The 23,689-nt window shown below is 37.4% G+C and overlaps 2 protein-coding genes across 2 annotated transcripts; both read right to left on the bottom strand.

The window, feature by feature from the left end:
* Positions 1-568: 568 nt before the first annotated feature.
* Positions 569-14,190, bottom strand: LOC125828452 (uncharacterized). Its single transcript, XM_049507739.1, has 6 exons — positions 14,088-14,190; positions 7,817-8,854; positions 6,319-7,667; positions 2,515-3,694; positions 971-2,376; positions 569-879 (listed from the first exon to the last, which is right to left on the bottom strand). Exons 1-5 carry the CDS (start codon positions 14,098-14,100, stop codon positions 1,010-1,012), a joined length of 4,947 nt encoding a protein of 1,648 aa, XP_049363696.1. The 5' UTR covers positions 14,101-14,190; the 3' UTR covers positions 569-879; positions 971-1,009.
* On the bottom strand, positions 11,160-13,964 carry LOC125828419 (extensin-2-like). The gene is made up of 3 exons (XM_049507718.1): positions 13,961-13,964; positions 13,124-13,713; positions 11,160-12,260 (listed from the first exon to the last, which is right to left on the bottom strand). The coding sequence occupies exons 1-3, from the start codon at positions 13,962-13,964 to the stop codon at positions 11,181-11,183; spliced, it is 1,674 nt and encodes a 557-aa protein (XP_049363675.1). The 3' UTR covers positions 11,160-11,180.
* Positions 14,191-23,689: the final 9,499 nt, after the last annotated feature.

Raw genomic sequence — 23,689 nt, 5'->3', positions numbered from 1 at the left:
GAGTACCTATAAGACATGACACAACTTTTAGTAATATGATTTAGGTATTGCGTAGTTAGGAGAGGTAGAGGTAGGCCATAGAGAGATTTGGGGGCGGAGGTGAATTAAGTATGACATGGTAGGACATAGCTTACCGAGGACATGACCATAAATAGGAAAATATGGTGGTCGAAGATTAATTGGTAATATTGAGTTTTTGTATCTCTATAGTATTATGATTTAGGTATTACATAGTTTCTTTTTCTCCAACATGCATTAATATCTGTTGCTACACTTGTTTTGTACATTGCTATTTTGTTCTCTTTTTCTTTCTTACTTTTTCTTCATTGTTGACATTTTTTTAGCCGAGAGTCTATCAAAAACAACCTCTCTATACGCCTCACAAAAATCTAATTGTGGGCCGCTTTTGATAGATTTACAATATAAATAATTTGGGGGTGATTGGAGATTCTTGATTATTTTGCATCACATTGGATTAGTCAAGAAAGTGAAAACTTACTAATAAATCAACATGAATATGAATAAACAAATTTGTAACTTGTTTGGAAAGGGAACAAGACAAAACAATGAAAAAGAACAAACTTCATCTTTTATTGATTTGGTGCATAAAGCACATGAAGATACACAAAACAAGTAGTGATAACTAATGGAAAATTAATAAATTAAAGCCTTTGAAATATCAAAGTCAGATACACCTCAAAGGACCACTAACAAATTATTTTCTTCCTATAAGGAATAATTAATTAAGTTGTTGAAGCTTCCACCAAGAAGATACAATGATAACAATGTGCAAGAAGGCCACAAGATAAGAAGAAACAAATTGCTCCATGTTAACTGCTTCATGCCAATGATGATTGGAGCTTCTCCTCAAACTAGGATCTGAAAAATGAAACACAATGTTAGAGTCTTAATTGAATTATAAGAAGAATAAAAGGTTGATCTCATAGGAAAAATAGAAAGAGTTACTTACTTAATTGGTTATGGAGAATGGCTAAGCTCTTTTTAGAACTTAGTAGTGGGTTGGAGCTGGTGGAGAGGCGTAAATGTATGCTGGTGGAGGAGGTGATTTCACGGGTGGAGGAGGTGAGTTGTAGTAGTAGGGGGGAGGAGGAGATTTTACTGGTGGAGGTGGAGAGTGGTAATAGTAGGGAGGTGGAGGAGAAGGTGACGGTGGAGGTGGTGACTTGTAGTAGTAGGGTGGAGGTGGTGATGGGGATGGTGGAGGAGGAGACTTGTAATAGTAGGGTGGTGGAGGTGATGGTGATGGGGGTGGTGGAGACTTGTAGTAGTAAGGTGGTGGAGGAGATGGCGATGGGGGTGGAGGAGACTTGTAGTAGTATGGTGGTGGAGGAGATGGTGATGGGGGTGGAGGAGACTTGTAGTAGTATGGTGGAGGGGGAGAAGGTGATGGTGGCGGTGGGGACTTGTAGTAGTAAGGTGGTGGAGGAGAAGGTGATGGTGGGGGTGGGGACTTGTAGTAGTATGGTGGTGGCGGAGATGGCGATGGTGGTGGTGGAGAGTTGTAATAGTATGGTGGAGGAGGAGATGGTGATGGTGGTGGTGGTGATTTATAATAGTATACAGGTGCAGGTTTTGGTGATGGTGGTGGAGGAGACTTGTAGTAGTAAGGAGGTGGGGGAGAAGGTGATGGTGGTGGTGGTGACTTATAATAGTATACCGGTGCAGGTTTTGGTGATGGTGGTGGTGGTGACTTATAATAGTACACGGGTGCAGGTTTTGGTGATGGTGGTGGTGGTGATTTATAATAGTACACGGGTGCAGGTTTTGGCGATGGTGGAGGTGGAGATTTATAATAGTATACCGGTGCAGGTTTTGGTGATGGTGGAGGTGGAGATTTGTAATAGTAATGTGGTGGAGACTTAGTTGGTGGTGGTGGAGATTTGTAATAGTAAGCAGGTGGTGGTGGAGACTTATAAACGTATGTCGGGGTTGGGGGAGGTGGTGACTTGTACACATATTTTGGTGATGGAGGAGGTGGTGACTTATAAACATAAGTCGGTGATGGAGGTGGAGGAGATTTATAATAGTATGGAGCAGGTGTAGGCTTGGGTTTTAGGCATTCTGCATAAGGTGTCTTTGAGCCATAAGCAAATGGTTTTGCATAGAGTACAACTTCATATTTATTCTTTGACTTCACTTTGAGGTTAGCACCCTTAATTCCCCAATGAAGATTTGTAGGAATGCTACACTTTGAATCCTTAGGAGCATTGTGGAGTTTAGCCTTGCAAGCCTTTGCTCCATATTTGCTATATTCAAATCCTTCAACTGTGATGCTAAATTTACCATTGTTCTTAGTGGTACCATAACTCACAATTTTCTTGTCACCAGCTTTGCAAGTTACCTCAACAACAGCATCTAATTCATAGAAAGAAGAAATAATACTCAATTAATACTAAAAATAAATTGAATTTACAAAGACACTTCTAATGATGAATAGTATACTGTAAAGAATAAAAAAATTGAAATAAATTGAAGTAAAACATATATTTGTACCTTTGAGGTGCTTCTTAGCATGAGACTTTTCTGGGTAATCCTTATCATAGCATCTAAAACAGTAAACTTTTCCAACAACCTTGACCACAAAGTGATGATGTGGAGGATAATAGTGAGTAGGTGGTGGTGGGGAAGTGTAGTAGTATGGTGGAGGAGATGATTTCTTTGGTGGTGGTGGTGAAGTGTAGTAGTATGGTGAAGGAGACGACTTAGCTGGTGGTGGTGGAGAAGTGTAGTGATACGGTGGAGGAGGTGATTTCTTTGGTGGTGGAGGAGAGCTATAGTAGTATGGTGGAGGAGGTGACTTAGCTGGTGGTGGTGGTGAAGTGTAGTGATATGGTGGAGGAGGTGATTTCTTTGGTGGTGGAGGAGAGTTGTAGTAGTATGGTGGAGGAGGAGACTTCTTCGGGGGTGGTGGAGAATTATAGTAATATGGTGGTGGAGGTGACTTCTTGGGTGGGGGTGGGGAGTTGTAGTAGTAAGGTGGGGGTGGTGAAGACTTAGGAGGCGGTGGAGATTTATAGTAGTAAGGTGGTGGAGGTGACGGTGATGGTGGTGGAGGAGATTTGTAATAGTAAGGTGGTGGTGGAGAAGGCGAAGGAGGTGGTGGAGATTTATAGTAGTATGGTGGAGGTGGTGATGGTGAGGGAGGTGGTGGAGATTTGTAATAATATGGTGGTGGGGGTGATGGTGAAGGTGGTGGAGGAGATTTATAGTAGTATGGTGGTGGTGGTGAAGGTGATGGCGGAGGAGGTGACTTGTAGTAATACGGTGGAGGTGGTGATGGTGACGGGGGAGGTGGAGACTTGTATACATATGGTGGTGGTGGAGAGGGAGATGGAGGTGGTGGAGACTTGTATACATATGGTGGTGGTGGAGATGGTGAAGGAGGAGGTGGAGACGTATAGACATATGGAGGCGGGGGAGAAGGTGAAGGAGGAGGTGGAGATTTGTATACGTAAGGTGGAGGCGGAGAAGGAGAAGGAGGTGGTGGTGACTTGTACTCATACGCGGGAGGAGGTGGAGAAGAATATACATAAGGGTCAGCCGATACTACATTTGCCACAACCAATACGGCCAATGCCACTAAGATCAGCCGCAAACGACGACCCCTCGTGGGGCCGCCACCGTTAAACTTCATTTTCGCCGGAAAACACCACCACCCACCCCTCAAATATGGCTACAAAAATCTCCAAAAACTTGAAAACTTGAAGAAAAAAAAGAGAGAAAGACTATAGTGTTATAGTTGAGAAGTGATGAATTTAGTTGATTGAGTGTACAAAGTATTTATAGTAACATTTTAAGAATAACTACTAGCTGGTATAGAGTTGTCAACAAGTGACCAATTCAATTAATCTGATTGTTAATCAATGATTAAAATTATTAAGAACTTAAAACAGCTAGATTAATTTTTTATTTTATTTTTATTTTTATTTTTAAAGTCCATTACTAGATCACTTTGAATTTTCCATGCAACTTCTTTAACAAGTAAATATAAACATATCATAAAATGGTTTAAGGCAAGTGAGTGCTAATTTAAAATTATTTCCACTTCTCTTGCATTTTTGAACTTTTTGTTTTGTCTCATATAGAGTGAGATCTCACAATTATTTGTGTTTTTCTATTTACAAATAATTATTCATTATGTAGCATGTTCTTAAATATCTTTTGCATATCATTATGGAATATCATGAGGTGGACGATTCTTTACTTTAACGAGGTTTCGAGATTGAATTTTAGGAATGAAGATATTACTGGTAGGGAGAATAGGTCCTATGCATAGGAAATTTGAATTAGTTGAGCCGATAAGTTCCTAATACTATGATTATGACAGAAAAGACAAGATTGTCTTGATTTAGAGTACAAATTATTTTGTAAATTGTGGACTAGAAACTTAATTTAGAATACAACAATTTCTTTAAGATTGAAATGTTTCAACAATTACAAATGGAAGTACTCTAAAATGCTATACAATGTTAGTTTAGTTACATTGCTTGTGGAGACTTGGTATGACATGCACAAGAAATGGTTTGAAGTTAATTCAATCGTTTTTTTTATAAAGAGCGTTTTATCATCCAATATAAAATGTTTTGATGTGAATTTGAGTTATCGAACTACAAAACAGAAGCTAGACACCAGACACCAAACACCAGATGAAAAAACCCCTAAAAATAAATAAAGAATTACCTAATCATGTTTGTTTTGTTTATTACACATTTCTGAATTGTAAGTGTGTGTGTATATATATATATATATATATATATATATATTTAATAAGAGAATATTTCTGTCATTTTTGTTTAATTACAGGGAATATTGGATATTAGTTCTGACATTATACTAATTTAAAATTACAAGCCGACATAACTTCAATTATTTCCTTAGTTGACTTTAATTTCCTCCCAAATTGTTACTTTATTTTTTTATTATTATTTCTTAATGAGGATATTATATGTTTATTCCCTCAATTAGTAATGAATTTTGGTTTTGATCCTTATAATATAAGACAAAACACATCCAACTTTCAATGAGTTAAAAGTGGATTTATCCCTTGATGTACCGAAATATGCGATATTTAAATTATTTTCAGAACTATATTATCTTGAAGTAACAATATAAATTTAAAATAACATATTGATAATCGAATAAGTTAACTCTTAATAATTCACTAATTTATTGAAGTTCAATGTCAGATTGATCAAAAGTGTATATATGATCAATTGACTGGACCACAAAATAAGGATCAAACTATATATTTACATATTTTGTAACTATATTTTTTTTTTCTTATATAAGTATTTTCATTGTAATAATATTTGAAAATGCATGTGAATTCTCAATGATGAAATCGACTACATGTGGATGCAATACTTATAATTTTTTTTGCAGCTTTTTATTGGTCCAATATGTTGAGCAAAAAGGATCATCAAAAGCATAGAACAAACTAGAAATGGATTTTTATCCTTTTAGGGCGCATTATGATGGAAAATTTTATATGATTTATTTTTAATTTTTTGATGTTTGGTTGTAAGAAAATATTTTGGCATTATACATAAATGTGATTTATAATTTGGCTTCAATTGATATCTATGCCTTTCAACTTTGGGTGTACATAAGTAGCCACTAAAATTTGTACAAAATTGAACAAGAAGAAACATGCATCTTACATGACGTCCTATGTGACAATTTGCATTCTACCTGACATCCTACGTGCAATATGTCACATAAGACGCGTGCGTCTACTTGTTCAATTTTATATGTCACATAAAAGTTTGAGGACATAGATACCAATTAAAGTCAAGTTAAAAAGCACATTTATATGTATGGGAGACTGGGAGGTATAATTATATCGATTACGAATTTTGAATCGCAATTTTATTCAGTACTTAGTTATTATTGATCAATTTTGCTTGTGAAAAATAATCGTTGTTATGAAGCTATATATCATTTGGGACCAAATTGACCTTCTTATTGATTTGTGCACAAACTAACAAAATACAATTTAATTAGTAGTAATGAATAAAATGAGGATATCCTCAATACAAACAATAAATTACAAAGAAATAAACACTATGAAGCATTGTTCCATTGACATTTGAATCTTCTCCTCAAGAAGCCATCATAATTTATTTTGTGCTTCAAACTAAAACCTGAAAAGAAACAACCAAAAAGAAAATTAGAGCCTTAATTGAAAGAAAAGAAATAGACAAAATTAATCTATGAAAAAGAATCACAAATCAAATGTCAACTCACTTGATTGATTGTGGAGAGTGATTGAACTCTTGAAGTTTCTTAGTAGTGGATGGGAGGTGGTGGTGAAGCGTAAATATATACTGGTGGAGGAGGTGATTTCACGGGTGGAGGAGGTGAGCTATAGTAATAAGGAGGGGGAGGAGACTTTACTGGTGGAGGGGGAGAGTGATAGTAGTAAGGAGGTGGTGGAGAAGGCGACTTGTAGTAGTAGGGTGGGGGTGGTGACGGGGATGGTGGTGGAGGAGACTTGTAGTAGTAGGATGGTGGAGGAGATGGTGATGGAGGTGGTGGTGACTTGTAGTAGTATGGTGGAGGGGGAGAAGGTGATGGAGGAGGAGGAGACTTGTAGTAGTAGGGTGGTGGAGGTGATGGTGATGGTGGTGGTGGAGACTTGTAATAATAGGGTGGTGGAGGAGACGGTGAAGGTGGTGGTGGTGACTTATAGTAGTATGGTGGTGGGGGAGATGGTGACGGTGGTGGAGGAGACTTGTAGTAGTAGGGTGGTGGAGGAGATGGTGACGGTGGTGGTGGTGACTTATAGTAGTATGGTGGAGGAGGAGAAGGTGATGGGGGAGGAGGGGACTTGTAGTAGTATGGTGGTGGAGGAGATGGCGATGGTGGTGGTGGGGACTTATAGTAGTATGGTGGAGGAGGTGAAGGAGATGGTGGTGGTGGAGACTTGTAATAATAAGGTGGGGGTGGTGATGGTGATGGAGGTGGTGGTGATTTATAATAGTATACAGGTGCAGGTTTTGGTGATGGTGGAGGTGGAGACTTGTAGTAATAAGGAGGTGGTGGAGACTTAGTTGGTGGTGGTGGAGATTTGTAATAGTAAGGAGCTGGAGGCGATGGTGATGGAGGTGGTGGTGATTTATAATAGTATACAGGTGAAGGTGAAGGTTTTGGTGATGGTGGAGGTGGAGACTTGTAATAATAAGTAGGTGGTGGTGGAGACTTGTAAACGTATGTCGGAGTTGGAGGAGGTGGTGACTTGTAAACATATGTTGGTGATGGAGGAGGTGGTGACTTATAAACGTAAGTTGGTGATGGAGGTGGAGGAGATTTATAATAATACGGAGCAGGTGTAGACTTGGGCTTTTGGCATTTTGCGTAAGGTGTCTTTGAGCCATAAGCAAATGGTTTTGCATAGAGAACAACTTCATATTTATTCTTTGACTTCACTTTGAGATTAGCACCCTTAATTCCCCAATGAAGATTTGTAGGAATGCTACACTTCGAATCCTTTGGAGCATTGTGTAGTTTAGCCTTGCAAGCCTTTGCTCCATATTTGCTATATTCAAATCCTTCAACTGTGATGCTAAATTTACCATTGATCTTAGTGGTACCATAACTCACAATTTCCTTGTCACCAGCCTTGCATGTCACTTCAACAACAGCACCTAATTCATGTATAAAAAAGAAATAATACATCAGTTAACATGAAATTAATTGAGTTGTTAATAAATTATCATTTAGATCTTTCCACTTCTGGCAAGAACAAACAATGTTGCTTGAGTGTAGTATATATAAATTATAAAGTCTATGGTACCTTTTAGGTGTTTCTTGCCATGAGACATTTCTGGATGCTTCCAATCATAACATCTAAAACAATAGACTTTGCCAACAACTTTGACCACAAATTGATGATGTGGAGGATAGTAGTGAGTTGGTGGTGGTGGTGAAGTATAGTAGTATGGTGGGGGAGAAGACTTCTTTGGTGGTGGTGGTGGAGACTTGTAGTAGTATGGAGTTGGAGGTGACTTAACTGGTGGTGGTGGGGAACTGTAGTGATATGGTGGAGGAGGTGATTTCTTTGGTGGTGGTGGCGAGGAGTAGTAGTATGGAGGAGGTGGTGACTTAACAGGTGGTGGTGGAGAAGTGTAGTGATATGGTGGGGGAGGTGATTTCTTTGGTGGTGGTGGTGAGGAGTAGTAATATGGTGGAGGGGGAGACTTCACTGGTGGTGGTGGTGAAGTGTAATAGTACGGGGGAGGAGGTGATTTAGTAGGTGGTGGTGGAGACTTGTAGTAGTATGGTGGGGGTGGTGATGGGGATGGTGGAGGAGGAGACTTGTAGTAGTATGGTGGTGGTGGTGATGGTGATGGAGGAGGTGGAGACTTGTAGTAATAAGGTGGTGGGGGAGAAGGTGAAGGAGGTGGTGGAGATTTGTAATAGTATGGTGGAGGAGGTGAAGGAGAAGGTGGTGGTGGTGACTTATAATAATATGGTGGGGGTGGTGATGGTGAAGGTGGTGGTGGAGATTTGTAATAGTATGGTGGTGGAGGCGATGGTGAAGGTGGAGGTGGAGACTTGTAGTAATATGGAGGTGGTGGTGATGGTGATGGAGGTGGTGGAGACTTATACACATAGGGTGGTGGTGGAGACGGTGAGGGAGGAGGTGGAGATTTGTATACATAAGGTGGTGGTGGAGAAGGAGAAGGAGGCGGTGGTGACTTGTACTCATACGCTGGAGGTGGTGGAGAAGAGTACACATAAGGGTCTGCCGACACTACATTAGCAACAACCAATATAACCAACGCCGTTAAGATTTGTGGCAAATATTGACGACCCTTGGTAGGGCCGCCACCTTGAAGCCTCATTTCGTTGGAAAATTACACCACCTAGCCCCAAATGTGGCTAGTTAGAGGAAGAAGAAAGGATATAACCTATAGTTTTTCAGTTGAGAAGTGATGCCTTTTGGGGATTCATAGCCTATGTATTTATAGTAACACTTCATAGGAAGTAGCCTTTGGTTTAGAGGTGTCTAAGGGACTAATTCAATTGTTCTAATTGATAATCATTGACTTAAAATATAGTAAAATCCATTTCTTGATCACTTTGAATATTTCCACAATATCTATATAACAAGTTGTAGTAACAATTACCTGCTACAAAGAGACACACATGCCATAAAATGTTGTATTGGAAAATGATTGCTAACTTTTAATATTTCCACTTTCTTTCCATTAAATATATATTTTGATTTTCCTGCACATGTTGCCTCAATGAACACTGAGATCTCATAATAATGGTCCTTTTGGTTTAGCAGTTGTGGTTGACTTTGAACTAATAGAGACGGACCTAAGATTTTAATTTTATGAGAACGTGCTATTTTTAGGACGGCAACCTCACATGCTAGTAAATTTATGTTTTGAACATATTTATTTTAACAGATTTACATCGTCAATATCCTGAAGGTTACCTCCGCCCCTAACTTTGGATATGTATATACATGTATATTAGGAAAGTTGCATAGTACAATGAGTGTTGATGGGTAAGAAATTAACACTACAAATTTGTGAATATTCATAAGCAAAAGGATTAAAAGTGCACATTCAATTCATTGACAGTTGTAAATGCTAATTAGTCATATATCAACAGGACTAAAATTTAAACGTATCAATAATCGAAAGACCAAAAATGTTAATATATGATCCTATTATTTTTTTATTATTGAAGAAGACCTCAATAGCCAGTTAATACAGTGTCATAAACACCTCTTAATTAGGTAGGAGAATGATTGTTTCAAAGTCCAAGGTTTAGGTAATTACGTGGTCTAGTTGCTAAATAATGAGGAAAATATGGAACCACCATGTGATTTTCATAATTTGATACCATTGCCAAATCCAAATTGAATTAGAAAAATTTATTGACCTTTTATGAACTATTCGATATTGAGCAATTTTGTTATCCGTTAAACTTTTGATCTAAGATTACATATGTCGTATCGTTTATTGCCCTAGACCCTTATCGAAGCTCCACACCTTGAAGTATTTTTAAATCAATCTCCAAAAAATAAGTGTTAAAATTTTGGCTCTTTTTAAGCATTGGACAAGTCCATCCACTTATTTTATGGTCAAACTACACATATAGCCCATTTCAAGACCTAATATCTTTTAAGTGTTTTAAATCAACTTTAGGCGAGTCTGACTTTCAAATATATACATTTTAAGTTTGACTTGGTAAAACTTAGATATATTCACATGAAGTTCATGCATATATGATTGAACTTCATGCATTTGTGTATGGAGATCTCGGATCTCATGCATTTATTTGGTCTAAGTCTTATATCATATCGTATGTTTGTAAACATATTTCAAACATTATTACAAAATGTTATGAAGCCTTACATCAAGCTTATAATAATGTTAATCTTTAGTTGGTGTTCAAAATTACTCCGTAAAATCTTGTATATAAGAACTTTCGAAAGAAGAAAACTAGTTTTTTTCAATAACACTCGCTTGATTTAACTCGCGCTTCAAGCTTGCAACAACAATAACTATTTTAATATTAAAAGCCGCACTCTTAATTAATTGGCTACATATATATATGCAAAGTTTAAAAGAAGATAGTTGCGCCTTAAATGACGTTGTGTAAATAGGCTCGACTCATTTGTTTAAAAAAAGTAGTGAATATAACAAAATTAATCTTCTTATTCATGATTTGTACACGAAGTACAAAGTACAAGAAAACAACATACAATAACTAATAGGAAATGAATGGGTAAAGGAATAAAACATTAAAACTCAAGAACCAATAAATAATAACTTATTGTAAGGAATAATTAAGTTATTGAAGCTATTTCTCCATGAACAAGCAGTGAGAACAATGAGCAAGAGGGCCAGAGGAGAAGTTGAAGCAAACTGGTCCATGTCATGAAGTATCAATCTTCCAATTGTAAAATAGAAGATCTCATTCAAAAAATTAATTGATTTCTGCCATTGAAGTTTGAATCTTTCCCTCAAGAAACCATTCTTTATTTTGTGCATCAAATTGAAATCTGAATAGAAACAACCAAATAGAAGATTAGAGATTTATTTGGAAGAAAAAAAAGTCTTATATAAAAAAAATATCACAATTCAAATAGATGCTCACTTGATTGATTCGGAGAATGGTTGAGCTCCAAGAAATACTTAGTAGTGAGTTGGAGGTGGTGGAGAAGCATAAACGTATACTGGTGGAGGAGGTGATTTCACGGGTGGAGGAGGTGAGTTGTAGTAATAGGGTGGAGGAGGAGACTTAACCGGTGGAGGTGGAGAGTGGTAGTAGTAAGGTGGTGGAGGAGAAGGCGATGGTGGAGGAGGGGACTTGTAGTAGTAGGGTGGGGGAGGTGATGAGGATGGTGGTGGAGGAGACTTGTAGTAGTAGGGTGGTGGAGGAGATGGGGAAGGTGGTGGTGGTGACTTGTAGTAGTATGGTGGAGGGGGAGAAGGCGATGGGGGTGGAGGAGACTTGTAGTAGTAGGGTGGTGGAGGTGATGGTGATGGTGGTGGTGGAGACTTGTAGTAGTATGGTGGTGGAGGAGATGGCGATGGTGGTGGTGGTGACTTGTAGTAATAGGGTGGTGGAGGAGACGGCGATGGTGGTGGTGGTGACTTGTAGTAGTATGGTGGAGGTGGTGATGGAGATGGTGGAGGAGGGGACTTGTAGTAGTAGGGTGGAGGAGGAGATGACGATGGTGGTGGAGGAGACTTATAGTAGTAGGGAGGTGGGGGAGAAGGTGATGGTGGTGGTGGAGACTTGTAGTAGTAAGGTGGAGGTGGTGATGGTGACGGGGGTGGGGGTGATTTATAATAGTATACTGGTGCAGGTTTTGGTGATGGTGGAGGTGGAGACTTGTAGTAATATGGAGGTGGTGGAGACTTAGTTGGTGGGGGCGGAGATTTATAATAGTATACTGGCACAGGTTTTGGTGATGGTGGAGGTGGAGACTTGTAGTAATATGGAGGTGGTGGAGACTTAGTTGGTGGCGGCGGAGATTTATAATAGTATACTGGCACAGGTTTTGGTGATGGTGGAGGTGGAGACTTGTAATAATATGCAGGTGGTGGAGACTTAGTTGGTGGGGGCGGAGATTTGTAATAGTATACTGGTGTAGGTTTTGGTGATGGTGGAGGTGGAGACTTGTAATAATAATGAGGTGGTGGAGACTTAGTTGGTGGTGGCGGAGATTTGTAAAAGTAAGCAGGTGGTGGTGGAGACTTATACACATACTTTGGTGATGGAGGAGGTGGTGACTTATAAACATAAGTCGGTGATGGAGGTGGAGGAGATTTGTAGTAGTATGGAGCAGGTGTAGGCTTGGGCTTTTTGCATTCGGCATAAGGTGTCTTAGAACCATAAGCAAATGGTTTTGCATAGAGAACAACTTCATATTTATTCTTTGACTTCACTTTGAGGTTAGCACCCTTAATTCCCCAATGAAGATTTGTAGGAATGCTACACTTTGAATCCTTAGGAGCATTGTGGAGTTTAGCCTTGCAAGCCTTTGCTCCATATTTGCTATATTCAAATCCTTCAACTGTGATGCTAAATTTGCCATTGATCTTAGTGGTGCCATAAGTCACAATTTTCTTGTCACCAGCCTTGCAAGTTACTTCAACAACAGCCCCTAAATCCATGTGAAAACAGAAATAATACATTAATTAACACAAACTGCAGAACTATGCCCTATATTTATAGTTGTTGCCTTATAAATTGTCTTGACGTTTTAAAATCTTAATTTTAACTATAGATATGGATGACAACAAAAGAGGATTGAAGATTCAAATAAAACGAGACACATTTATGAATTATGATAAAGGCATATAGTACAAAGCAACAAAAAGGAGAATATATAGTTGGATAATTTATCTTATGACAAATTAAGAGAAAATAAAGAAAGCAGGCATGATATAAAGACTATGGTACCTTTCAGGTGTTTCTTGCCGTGAGACATTTTTGGGTGCTTCCAATCATAACATCTAAAGCAATAGACTTTTCCGACAACTTTGACCACAAATTGATGATGTGGAGGATAGTAATGAGTTGGTGGTGGTGGAGACTTGTAGTAGTATGGAGGAGGTGGTGACTTAACAGGTGGTGGTGGAGAGTTGTAGTAGTAAGGAGGAGGTGGTGACTTAACAGGTGGTGGTGGAGAAGTGTAATGATATGGTGGAGGAGGTGATTTCTTGGGTGGTGGTGGAGAGGAGTAGTAGTATGGAGGAGGTGGTGAGTTAACAGGTGGTGGTGGGGAAGTGTAGTGATATGGTGGAGGAGGTGATTTCTTTGGTGGTGGTGGTGAGGAGTAGTAATATGGTGGAGGGGGAGACTTCACTGGTGGTGGCGGAGAATTGTAATAGTAGGGGGGAGGAGGTGATTTAGAAGGTGGTGGTGGAGACTTGTAATAGTATGGTGGGGGTGGTAATGGGGATGGTGGAGGAGGAGACTTGTAATAGTATGGTGGTGGTGGTGATGAAGATGGTGGTGGAGGAGACTTGTAGTAATAAGGTGGTGGAGGAGAAGGCGAAGGAGGTGGTGGAGATTTGTAATAGTATGGTGGTGGAGGTGAAGGTGATGGAGGAGGTGGAGACTTATAGTAATATGGTGGGGTGGTGATGGTGAGGGAGGAGGTGGAGATTTGTAATAGTATGGCGGTGGAGGTGATGGTGAAGGTGGAGGTGGAGACTTGTAGTAATACGGAGGTGGTGGTGAAGGTGATGGTGGAGGAGGAGATTTGTAATAATATGGTGGAGGTGGAGATGGCGATGGAGGTGGTGGAGACTTATACACATATGGTGGTGGTGGAGATGGTGATGGAGGGGGTGGAGACGTATACACGTATGGTGGAGGTGGAGATGGAGAAGGAGGAGGTGGAGATTTGTACACATAAGGTGGTGGTGGAGAAGGAGAAGGAGGCGGTGGTGACTTGTACTCATACGTTGGAGGTGGTGGAGAAGAGTATACATAAGGGTCTGCCGACACTACATTAGCAACAACCAATATAACCAACGCCGTTAATATTTGTGGAAAATATTGACGACCCTTGGCAGGGCCGTCACCTTGAAGCCTCATTTCGTCGGAAAATTACACCACCTAACCTCCCAAATGTGGCTAGTTAGAGTAAGAAGAAAGGAGATAACCTTAAGTTTTTCAGTTGAGAAGTGATGCCTTTGTGGGATTCACTTGCCTATGTATTTATAGTAAAACACCTTTAGAGGTAGCTCTGTCTAAAGGACCAATTCAAATGTAAAAAAATATGTAACATATTCTAATTTTACTTATAAAAACTCCACTTCTTGATCACTTTGAATTATTTTCACATCATTTACTTGCTATAAAGAAAATCATGAGAACAACATATGAATGTGCAAAGTGGCATATCACTTCACATGCCACAAAATGTTGCTAAGGGAAAATGATTGCTAATTTTCAATATTTCCACTCTCTTACCATTTTGGTTTCCATGTGTTGCCTCTATCTCATGGACATTTACAGTTTGAGACCTACAAGTATCAATAATAATATATAATTGAATGATAATCATACACATAGTTTAAAAAAAATAAAAAATTGTATTCTTGTTTCTTTAGTTCATTAGTGGTAAATAAACTTAAACCAAAGATTGTGGTAGAATGGTAATTAGTAAATATTCCTCCTCAGATGTCTCGAGTTCGAGTTCAAGTTCTGAGTTTGAAGTCACCTTTAATAGGAAGTATTTTACTCGCTAACATGAAATTTTCCAATATGAATTCAGATAAAGCGGACTCAAAAGCGAACACCAAACACGGAATGAAAAAGAACCTTCCTATGACGGATGCATGGCTTCAAGTATGTGGATTTTACTTGTTGCCAACTATAAACGTTGATTTCTTTGATATTGAAATGTTTCAACTACTCCATTATATTTTGTGATATACTTAAAAATAAGTTTGACTATTTATTTAATTTTGAAATCTTTTTATTAATTAATTTTAGAACCATTTGTTCATGAACTAAGTTATTAAAAATCAATTTCTGTTGTTTTCAATTAATACTAACTATTAATACCTAATAAGTTTATTAAAGAGTGTTTAATTTTTTGAGACTTGGAAAAAAGTACAAATCAGTACTTTAGGTACTCCATATTTTCTTTATCAGTACACATTTTTTTGTCATTTTTGTATGAGGATTTAAGTTAGACATTAAATTATAGGGAAAAAGGTCAAAAATACCCTTCAACTTTGGTTTATTGTTTGACTTTACCCTCGCCGTTAAAATGAAGTTAAATTTACCCTCACCGTTACTAATTTCACCAAAATTACCCCTCAAATGGACAGAATCCCCAAAATTGACCCAAATTAACCCGAATTTTAAAAAAGGACCCATTCCCCATTTTAAACCCAATGCCCCGACCCCTCTAACCTAAAACCCAATCTCTTTTACCCATTACACTAAGAGAGCATAAGATTGCATTCCTTCTGAGTAATCACCTGTCGGAATAAGCCTTGAAGCCCTAACGTCGGTGCAAAATCACCAAAATCATCCACCACACCATCACTCAACTTCTGCAAAACAACACACCTTGGCCCTTACCATCAATCTCAATATGGCCATCTTCGTCCCTGCACAGCCTCTCACCCATCGGATAAAACAGCAGTAGAGCTTTGCTTAATACCTCCTTAAGCACCTTTCGGTCAAAAAAATTTAGGGATCTTGTTGGCCTATAGAAACAAACACTGGTGTGTGGAAATTAGGCACCACCAAATCCACATTAGAGTTCCACAACCTCGGTTGCGGAGTCTCCGTCACAGGCTACACCATCGTTGATTTTCCCACAGAGTTCCACAGCCTTAGTTGCGGCATCTCAGTCACAGGCTACACCATAGTCGATTTTCCCACCTCGATCTTCATCATTGATCAATCAACTCTATTTCTGAAATGAAAAAAACACAAAAGTTTCTCTAAAATTACCGATCGAAATTACAAATTATTTATTTTCAATTACCCGCTAATGTGATATGCTAGCAACTTTCATTGTTAAATATCCATTAGCATAATAAAATGAAATTAACTCAATAGAAAATGACTTACCTTGTGAGGAGAAGGAGAATGATATTGTAGTTGAGCTTTTTTGCCTCTATAATAGGGTATTTCAACTGAGGAAGGAGAGGAAGATTAGAGAAATGGATTTAGGGTTTTAATTTGGTATGAATTCGTGGGTCGGGTTCAGATTAAAAGAGAAATCGGGTCATTTTAATCAAAATTGGGTAATTTTAGTTGATTTGGGGCTTTCCATCCATTTGAGGGGTAATTTTGGTGAAATTAGTAACGGTGAGGGTAAATTTAACTTCATCTTAACGGCGAGGGTAAAGTCAAACAATAAACCAAAGTTGAAGGGTATTTTTGACCCTTTTCCCTAAATTATATGTAGAGTAAAAAATATCTATATATAATTAGGTAATTATAGGTAAATTTGTTTGCTGAACATTGATTGGTAATATTTCTTTAGTAAAAATTATAAGAATATATACTTCATAATTTTACAATAAAGCTTATAGTATGTTTCATGAGTTGAATGTTTTATATTGCGGAGGTAAAGTGGATAGAATTAAGTAATTAGTACATCTAATGATGGAAAAAATAAGTATCCGGGAAATTAGATGAGATTCACGTAAATTAACTTGAACTCTATAATTATAAGAAAATTTGCTCTGTAATATAACAAAACAAAAAAAATCGATTATCACTATATATATTTCAAACAAAACATAAATTCATTTATTTTATTATCAGTTGACTTTGCTCCCATACTGGTACGTCTCTTCTTTTTATTTTAAAAAAGTTTTAATATATAAATAAACCACGAAAGAATATTAGACGTGGATTGATTAACTTTTTGGACACAATATTTTTTAAAAAAATTCAAAGAAAAACTATATTAAAGAATTATAATGAAAATTATAGACCTTCTTAACATTGATGATTAATGTATAAGATTTTAGTCAAATTCTTTTTTCCAAATTCATTATTTTATTATTTTTGCTTTTGTGATCCCACTGTTCGTCCACTAAGGAAGACATTTTTTTAGATAAAACTTTATGAGGACGTTGAGGAAAGCATAGTCTATAGTCCCACTATTTTGTGTGTGTTAGTTCACTAATATTATGGTGATATGACTTTCCATTGATTTCTTTGCGAAACCTCTACGAAACCCTCCGTAGGGAGTTGGGGGAGACGTACATACATTATCACCATTTTTAGAGTCTATTTTGGATATTTAAGGGCCAATTTACAGTAATTAAGCAATTTTCTCAATTTTTTGTGTGTGTTAGCCTATGAATATTTTGGTGATATAGCTTCTTGACGAGTTGTGGGAGCAGTACTTACAGTCTCACCATTTTGTGAGAGCAATACGTACAGTCTCACCATTTTCAGAGTCCATTTTGGGCTATGGGCCAATTTACATGAATTAAACGATTTTATCAAATTTTCGTGTATATTATTAGCCTATGAATATTTTGGTGATATGGCTTCCGTAAAATTTCTTTGTGAAACCTTTATGTAACCCTTCATAGGGGGAGCAATACGTACAGTCTCACGATTTTCAGAGTCCATTTTGGGCATTTAGGGGGGCAATTTACAAGAATTAGGCGATTTTCTTAGTTTTTTGTGTGTATTAACCCATGAATATTTTGGTGATATGGCTTCCGAATGATTTCTTTGTGAAACTTTTACGAAACCCTCTATAGGAAATTTGGGGAGCAGTACGTATAGTCTCACTATTTTTAGAGTCCCTTTTTGGCATTTAGGGGGGTATTACAAGAATTAAGCAATTTTCTCAGTTATTTGTGTGTGTTAGCCTATGAATATTTTAGTGATATGACTTATGGACGATTTCTTTGCGAAAATTTTATGGAACACTCCGTAGGGAGTTGAGGGAGCAGTACCTACAGTCTCACCATTTTCAGAGTCCATTTTGGGGATTTAAGGGGTAATTTACAAGAATTATGTGATTTTCTCCATTTTTTGTGTGTGTTAGCCCATGAATATTTTTTGGATATGACTTCCGAACGATTTCCTTGTGAAACCTCAATGGAACCCTCCGTAGGGAGTTGGGGGAGAATTTCATCTAGTAATTACCATTTTTAGAGTCCATTTTGGGTATTTAGAGGCCAATTTACAGAAATTAGGCAATTTTCTCAATTTTTCGTGTGTGTTAGTCTTTGAATATTTTGGTGATACGACTTTCAGATGATTTTTTGTGAAGCCTTTATAGACTTCTTCGTAAGGAGTTGGGGAGCAGTACATAGAGTCTCACCATTTTTTAAGTTTATTTTTGGTATTTTTAGGGTAATTTAGAAAAGTCGATAATTTTCTTAATTTTGTGTGTGTTAGCCAAGGAATATCTTGGTGATATGGCTTCTATACGATTTCTTTGTGAAACCGTTGTGGAACTCTTCGTAGGGAGTTGAAGGAGCAGTATGTACCGTCTCATCATTTTCGAAGTTCATTTTGGCTATTTAGGGGGCAATTTACAGGAATTCAGTAATTTTCTCAATTTTTTTGTATGTGTTAGCCCATGAATATTTTGGTGATATGGCCTCTGGATGATTTCTTTGCGAAACCTTTACAGAATCGTCCGTAGGGAGTTGAAGGAGCAATACGTACAGTCTCATCATTTTCTTCGGGCATTTAGGGGACAATTTACAATAATTAAGCGGTTTTCTCAAATTTTGTGTGCGGTTGGCCCATGAATATTTTTGGGATATGGCTTCCGAATGATTTCTTTGTGAATCCTCAACCAAACCCTCCGTAGGGATTTGGGGGAGAAGTACGTACAATATCACCATTTTTAGAGTCCATTTTGGGTATTTAGGGGCCAATTTATAGTAATTAGGTGATCTCTCAATTTTTCGTGTGTGTTAGCCTACGCATATTTTGGTGATACAGCTTCGTGATGATTTGTTTGTGAAATCTTTATGGAACCCCCCCCCCCCCAATAAGGAGTTGGGGGAGCAATACGTACAGTCTCACCATTTTCGGAGCCAATTTTAGGCATTTAAAGGCCAATTTACCTTAATTAGGTGATTTTCTCATATATTATTTTTGTATGTATTAGCCCATGAATAATTTGGTGATATAACTTACAGACGATTTCTTTGTGAAACCTTTATGGAACCCTTCGTAGGGATTGGAGGTGAAGTACGTAGAGTCTCACCATTTTCAGAGTCCTTTTTTGGCATTTAAGGCCAAATTTATAGGAATTAAGACAATTTTCTCAGTTTGTTTTTATATGTTAGCCCATGAATATTATTATACTATAGCTTTCAGATGATTTATTTGCGAAACCTTTCTGGAACCCTCTGTAGGGAGTTTGGGGAGCAGTACATCTAGTCTCACAATTTTCGAAGCCCATTTTGGGTATTTAGGGGGGAATTTCTAGGAATTAGGCGATTTTCTCAATTTGTGGGTTAGCCTAGGAATATTTTGGTGATATGACTTTCGGGAGAATTCTTTCTGAAACCTTTATGGAACCCTCCGTAGAGAGTTGGGGGAGCAGTACGTACAATCTTACCATTATCAGAGTCCATTTTGGGCGTTTAGGGGGTAATTTACAAGAATTAGGCTATTTTCTCAGTTTTTTGTGTGTTAACCCATGAATATTTTGGTGCTACGGCTTTCAGACGATTTATTTATGAAACCTCTACGGAACCCTCTATAGGGAGTTGGGGGATAAGTACGTAGAGTATTACCATTTTTATAGTCCATTTTGGGTATTTAGAGGCCAATTTACAAGAATTAGCCAATTTTTTCAATCTTTCATGTGTGTTAACCTATAAATATTTTGGTGACACGGCTTCCAAACGATTTCTTTGTGAAATCTGTATGTAACCCTACATAGGGAGTTGGGGGAGCAGTACGTACACTCTCACCATTTTCAAAGTCCATTTTGGGCATTTAGGGGCCAATTTACAGTAGTTAGGCGATTTTCTCAAATTTTTGTGTGTGTTAGCCATGAATATTTTGGTGATATGGCTTCAAGACGATTTCTTTATGAAACCTTTACGAACCCTTCGTAGAAAGTTAGGGGAGCAATACGTATAGTCTTCCCATTTCAAAGTCCATTTTTTTGTATTTATGAGGCAATTAACAGGTGTTAGGTGATTTTCTCAGTTTTTGTGTGTGTTAGCCATGAATATTTTAGTGATATGGCTTCTGGACAATTTCTTTGCGAAATATTTATGGAACCTTATATAGGGATTCGGGGGAACAGTACATATAGTCTCACCATTTTCAAAGTCCATTTTGGATATTAATGGGGCAATTTACAAGAATTAGGCGATTTTCTCAATTTTTTGTGTGTGTTAGCCCATGATTAAATTTTGGTAATATGACTTCTAGATGATTTTTTTTCCAAACCTCTAAGGAATCCTCCATAGGGAGTTGGGGAAGAAGTACGTACAGTATCACCATTAGAGTCCATTTTGGGTATTTAGGGCGCAATTTATAGGAATCAAACAATTTTCTCAATTTTCTCAATCTTTCATGTGTTAGCCTTTGAATATTTGGTGATACGGCTTCCAGACGATTTCTTTGTAAAACCTTTATTAAACCCTCCATAGGGATTTGAGAGAGCAGTACGTACAATCTAACCATTTTTGAAGTCCATTTTGGGAATTTATGGGGGCAATTTACGAGAATTAGGCGATTTTATCAATTTTTCGTGTGTGTTACCCCATAAATATTTTGGTGATATGACTTCCGAACGATTTCTTTGTGAAACTTTTATTGAAACCTCCGTAGGGAGTTGGGGGAGTAGTACGTACAGTCTCACCATTTTTAGAGTCAATTTTGGGTATTTAGGGTGCAATTTACAAGAATTAGACGATCTTCTCAATTTTTATGTGTGTTAGCTTATGAATTTTGGTGATATGACTTTCAGACGATTTCTTTGCGAAATATTTACGGAACACTTCATAGGTAGTTGGGGGAAAAGTAAGTACTATATCACCATTTTTAGAGTCCATTTTAGGTATTTCGAGGCCAATTTACAGGAATTAGGCAATTTTCTCAATTTTTCGTGTGCGTTTAGCCTATGAATATTTTGGTGATACGACTTCTAGACGATTTCTTTGTGAAATCTTTATGTAACCCTTCGTAGGGAGTTGGAGGATCAATACGTACAGTCTAACTATTTTCAGAGTCTATTTTGGGCATTTTGGGGGAAATTTACAGAAATTGGGAGATTTTCTCAGCTTTTTTATGATTGTTAGCCCATTAATATTGTGTCTAAATGGCCCCCAGACTATTTTCTTTGTGAAACCATTACGCAACCCTCTGTAGGGATTTGGGGTAGAATTACGTACAATATCACCATTGTAGAGTCCATTTTGGATATTTAGGGGCCAATTTACATGAATTAGGCAACTTTTCGTGTGTTAGCCAATGGAAATTTTGGTGATACGGCTTCCAGACAATTTCTTTATGAAACCTTTATGGAACCCTCAGTAGGGAGTTGGGAGAGCAATATGTACAATCTCACCATTTTCGGAGTCCATTTTGGGCACTTAGGGGGCAATTTATAGGAATTAGACAATTTTGAGTCTTTTGTGTGTGTTAGCCCATGAATATTTTGGTGATATGGCTTCCGGATGATTTCTTTGTGAAACCTTTTTGGAACCTTCGTAGGAAGTTGAGGGAGCAGTACATACAGTCTCACAAAAAACTGAGAAAATCATCTTATTTATGTAAATTGGCCAATATCACCAAAAGATGCATGAGCTAACGCACACGAAAAACTGAGAAATTCATCTAATTCTTGTTGAGTGGCCTCTAAATACTAAAAAAATGGTGTGGATCATGGTAAGGCTATTGGAATTGTTACCCAGGTAATTATGGATGGTTTTGTGAAGATTTTGACAAAAAAGTTCTTGAAATTTGTATCAACACAAATTCATGAACTAACACACACGAAAAATTGTAAAATCGCTTAATTCTTGTTGAGTGACTCCTAAATGCTAAAATAAGTATCATGGATCATGGGAGTTGTTCCCCGGGTCATTATGGATGATTCTATAAAGGATTTGACAAAAAAGTTTTTGTAATCCATATTACCAAAAAACTCATGGGCTAAAACTCACCAAAAACTACGAAAATCACATAATTCTTGTTGAGTGACCCCTAGAAACTAAAAAAGTGGCGTCATATTTTCAAAAAATTATCGACTAACACACCGGGAAAATTAAAAAAAAATTAGAAACCATTTTCGTGACCTCTAAAGGATTACAAAAGTGGTGAGCATCCTCTAGAGGCAACAAATATGGTTCGATAGGTCATTACGTATGGTACTTAAAAAGTTTGGGTCAAACAAAACAAATTAGTAATATTCCCAAAAATTAATGGAACACATACAAAAAATTTAGAAAATTGTGCTTTCCTAATTTGTGACCCCTTAATGCCCCAAAATAGTGACAAAAATAGCTATCTTGCACACTAAACGATGCACGCAAAGGAATTTCTTGATATTTCAAAAATAGTGATCTAGATTTCTCCAGTAAAGAATCGTTCCTAATCCGACCTATCCTTGTTAAGTTGATAGTGTAAGTTGTCACCTAAAAATGTAAAATTGTCACACCTATAACATATCTCGGCTCACACACGAATGAAGAACATAGCCATATGCGATATTAGGGCATGAATCGCAAAAATTGTGAACCATCAAGTCACTAAAAGCAAGTAGCATCCAAATCCATTAGGTCGAGGACACGTCTTGCTTAGGCATCATACATCACATATTGCATTGCAAAAGAGAAAAGAAGTCACAGGGGTTTCGATATTATTTTAACCTTGTTCATACAATATAATTTTACGATGGAGGAAGTTCAATTAAGCCATCCACCAAAATAGATTTTTTTAAAACTCATCTAATCTCACAAACAATTATTCTCTTATTTAAGAGTAGAATCTACTAATTAGAAGGTGCTTCTGACATTGGATTAACTGGCGTTTAAGATATATTAACTAATAGCCGCCTTCTACAAGCTGTATTTTAATCTTAAATACTTTGACAGTATAAAAAAATAAACATTGTCAGAATAAATTAAAAAAATAAAAACTTTTTGGAAATCCAAAATTAGGGGTGGATGCAACATATAAGCTATTAGGGGCGCTAAGTTCAAGTCTTCTTGGATACGAAGTCGTCTTTGTTAGGGAGTGATTTACACCTAATATGGAACTTCCCGACGCGACTCCAGATTTAGTCCAATGTGAGTACTGGACACCGGATGAAAAACAAAAAAAAGAGGTTTTTTGTTAATTAAATTAAATAAACAAGTAAAGACTTCTTGGAATTTGAATAAATTCGACAGGAAATTATGAAATCTTGAAGATCTCTTCTTTATCTAATGAAGAGTCCGCTTTAAAATCGTCTGTTTTGTACTCACTATCCGAATTCCGAGTATATATTATGTTGTATATATATGTACAAATATTAACGACTCAATAACTCAAATGGTCGATAAAATGAACAGCATTTCGAACCTATAAAACTCAAATTCCAAATCGTTTTTAAAGTCAACCACACTACAATTAGGGCTGCTAAAAAAATACAATAACAAGGAAACCGACAAAAAGACCAAATAATTGTATGATCTCACTATTTATAAGATGCTTCCATGTGGCA

This window comes from Solanum verrucosum, unplaced genomic scaffold (genome assembly GCF_900185275.1).
Source record: "Solanum verrucosum unplaced genomic scaffold, falcon-dt-bn FXZP01000273.1, whole genome shotgun sequence".
Lineage (NCBI taxonomy): Eukaryota > Viridiplantae > Streptophyta > Magnoliopsida > Solanales > Solanaceae > Solanum > Solanum verrucosum.
Note: the sequence above shows the minus strand (reverse complement) of the source record. Positions and strands in the feature narration are given on the sequence as shown.

Coding starts and splice junctions, on each gene's coding strand:
- LOC125828419 (XM_049507718.1), bottom strand. Junction 12,261..13,123: donor ACAACTCTCCACCACCACCT/GTTAAGTCACCA, acceptor CCATCACCAAAG/TATGTGTATAAGTCTCCACC.
- LOC125828452 (XM_049507739.1), bottom strand. Junction 3,695..6,318: donor ACGCTTCACCACCACCTCCC/ATCCACTACTAA, acceptor AGATTTTTGTAG/CCATATTTGAGGGGTGGGTG. Junction 2,377..2,514: donor TGCTAAGAAGCACCTCAAAG/GTACAAATATAT, acceptor TCTATGAATTAG/ATGCTGTTGTTGAGGTAACT.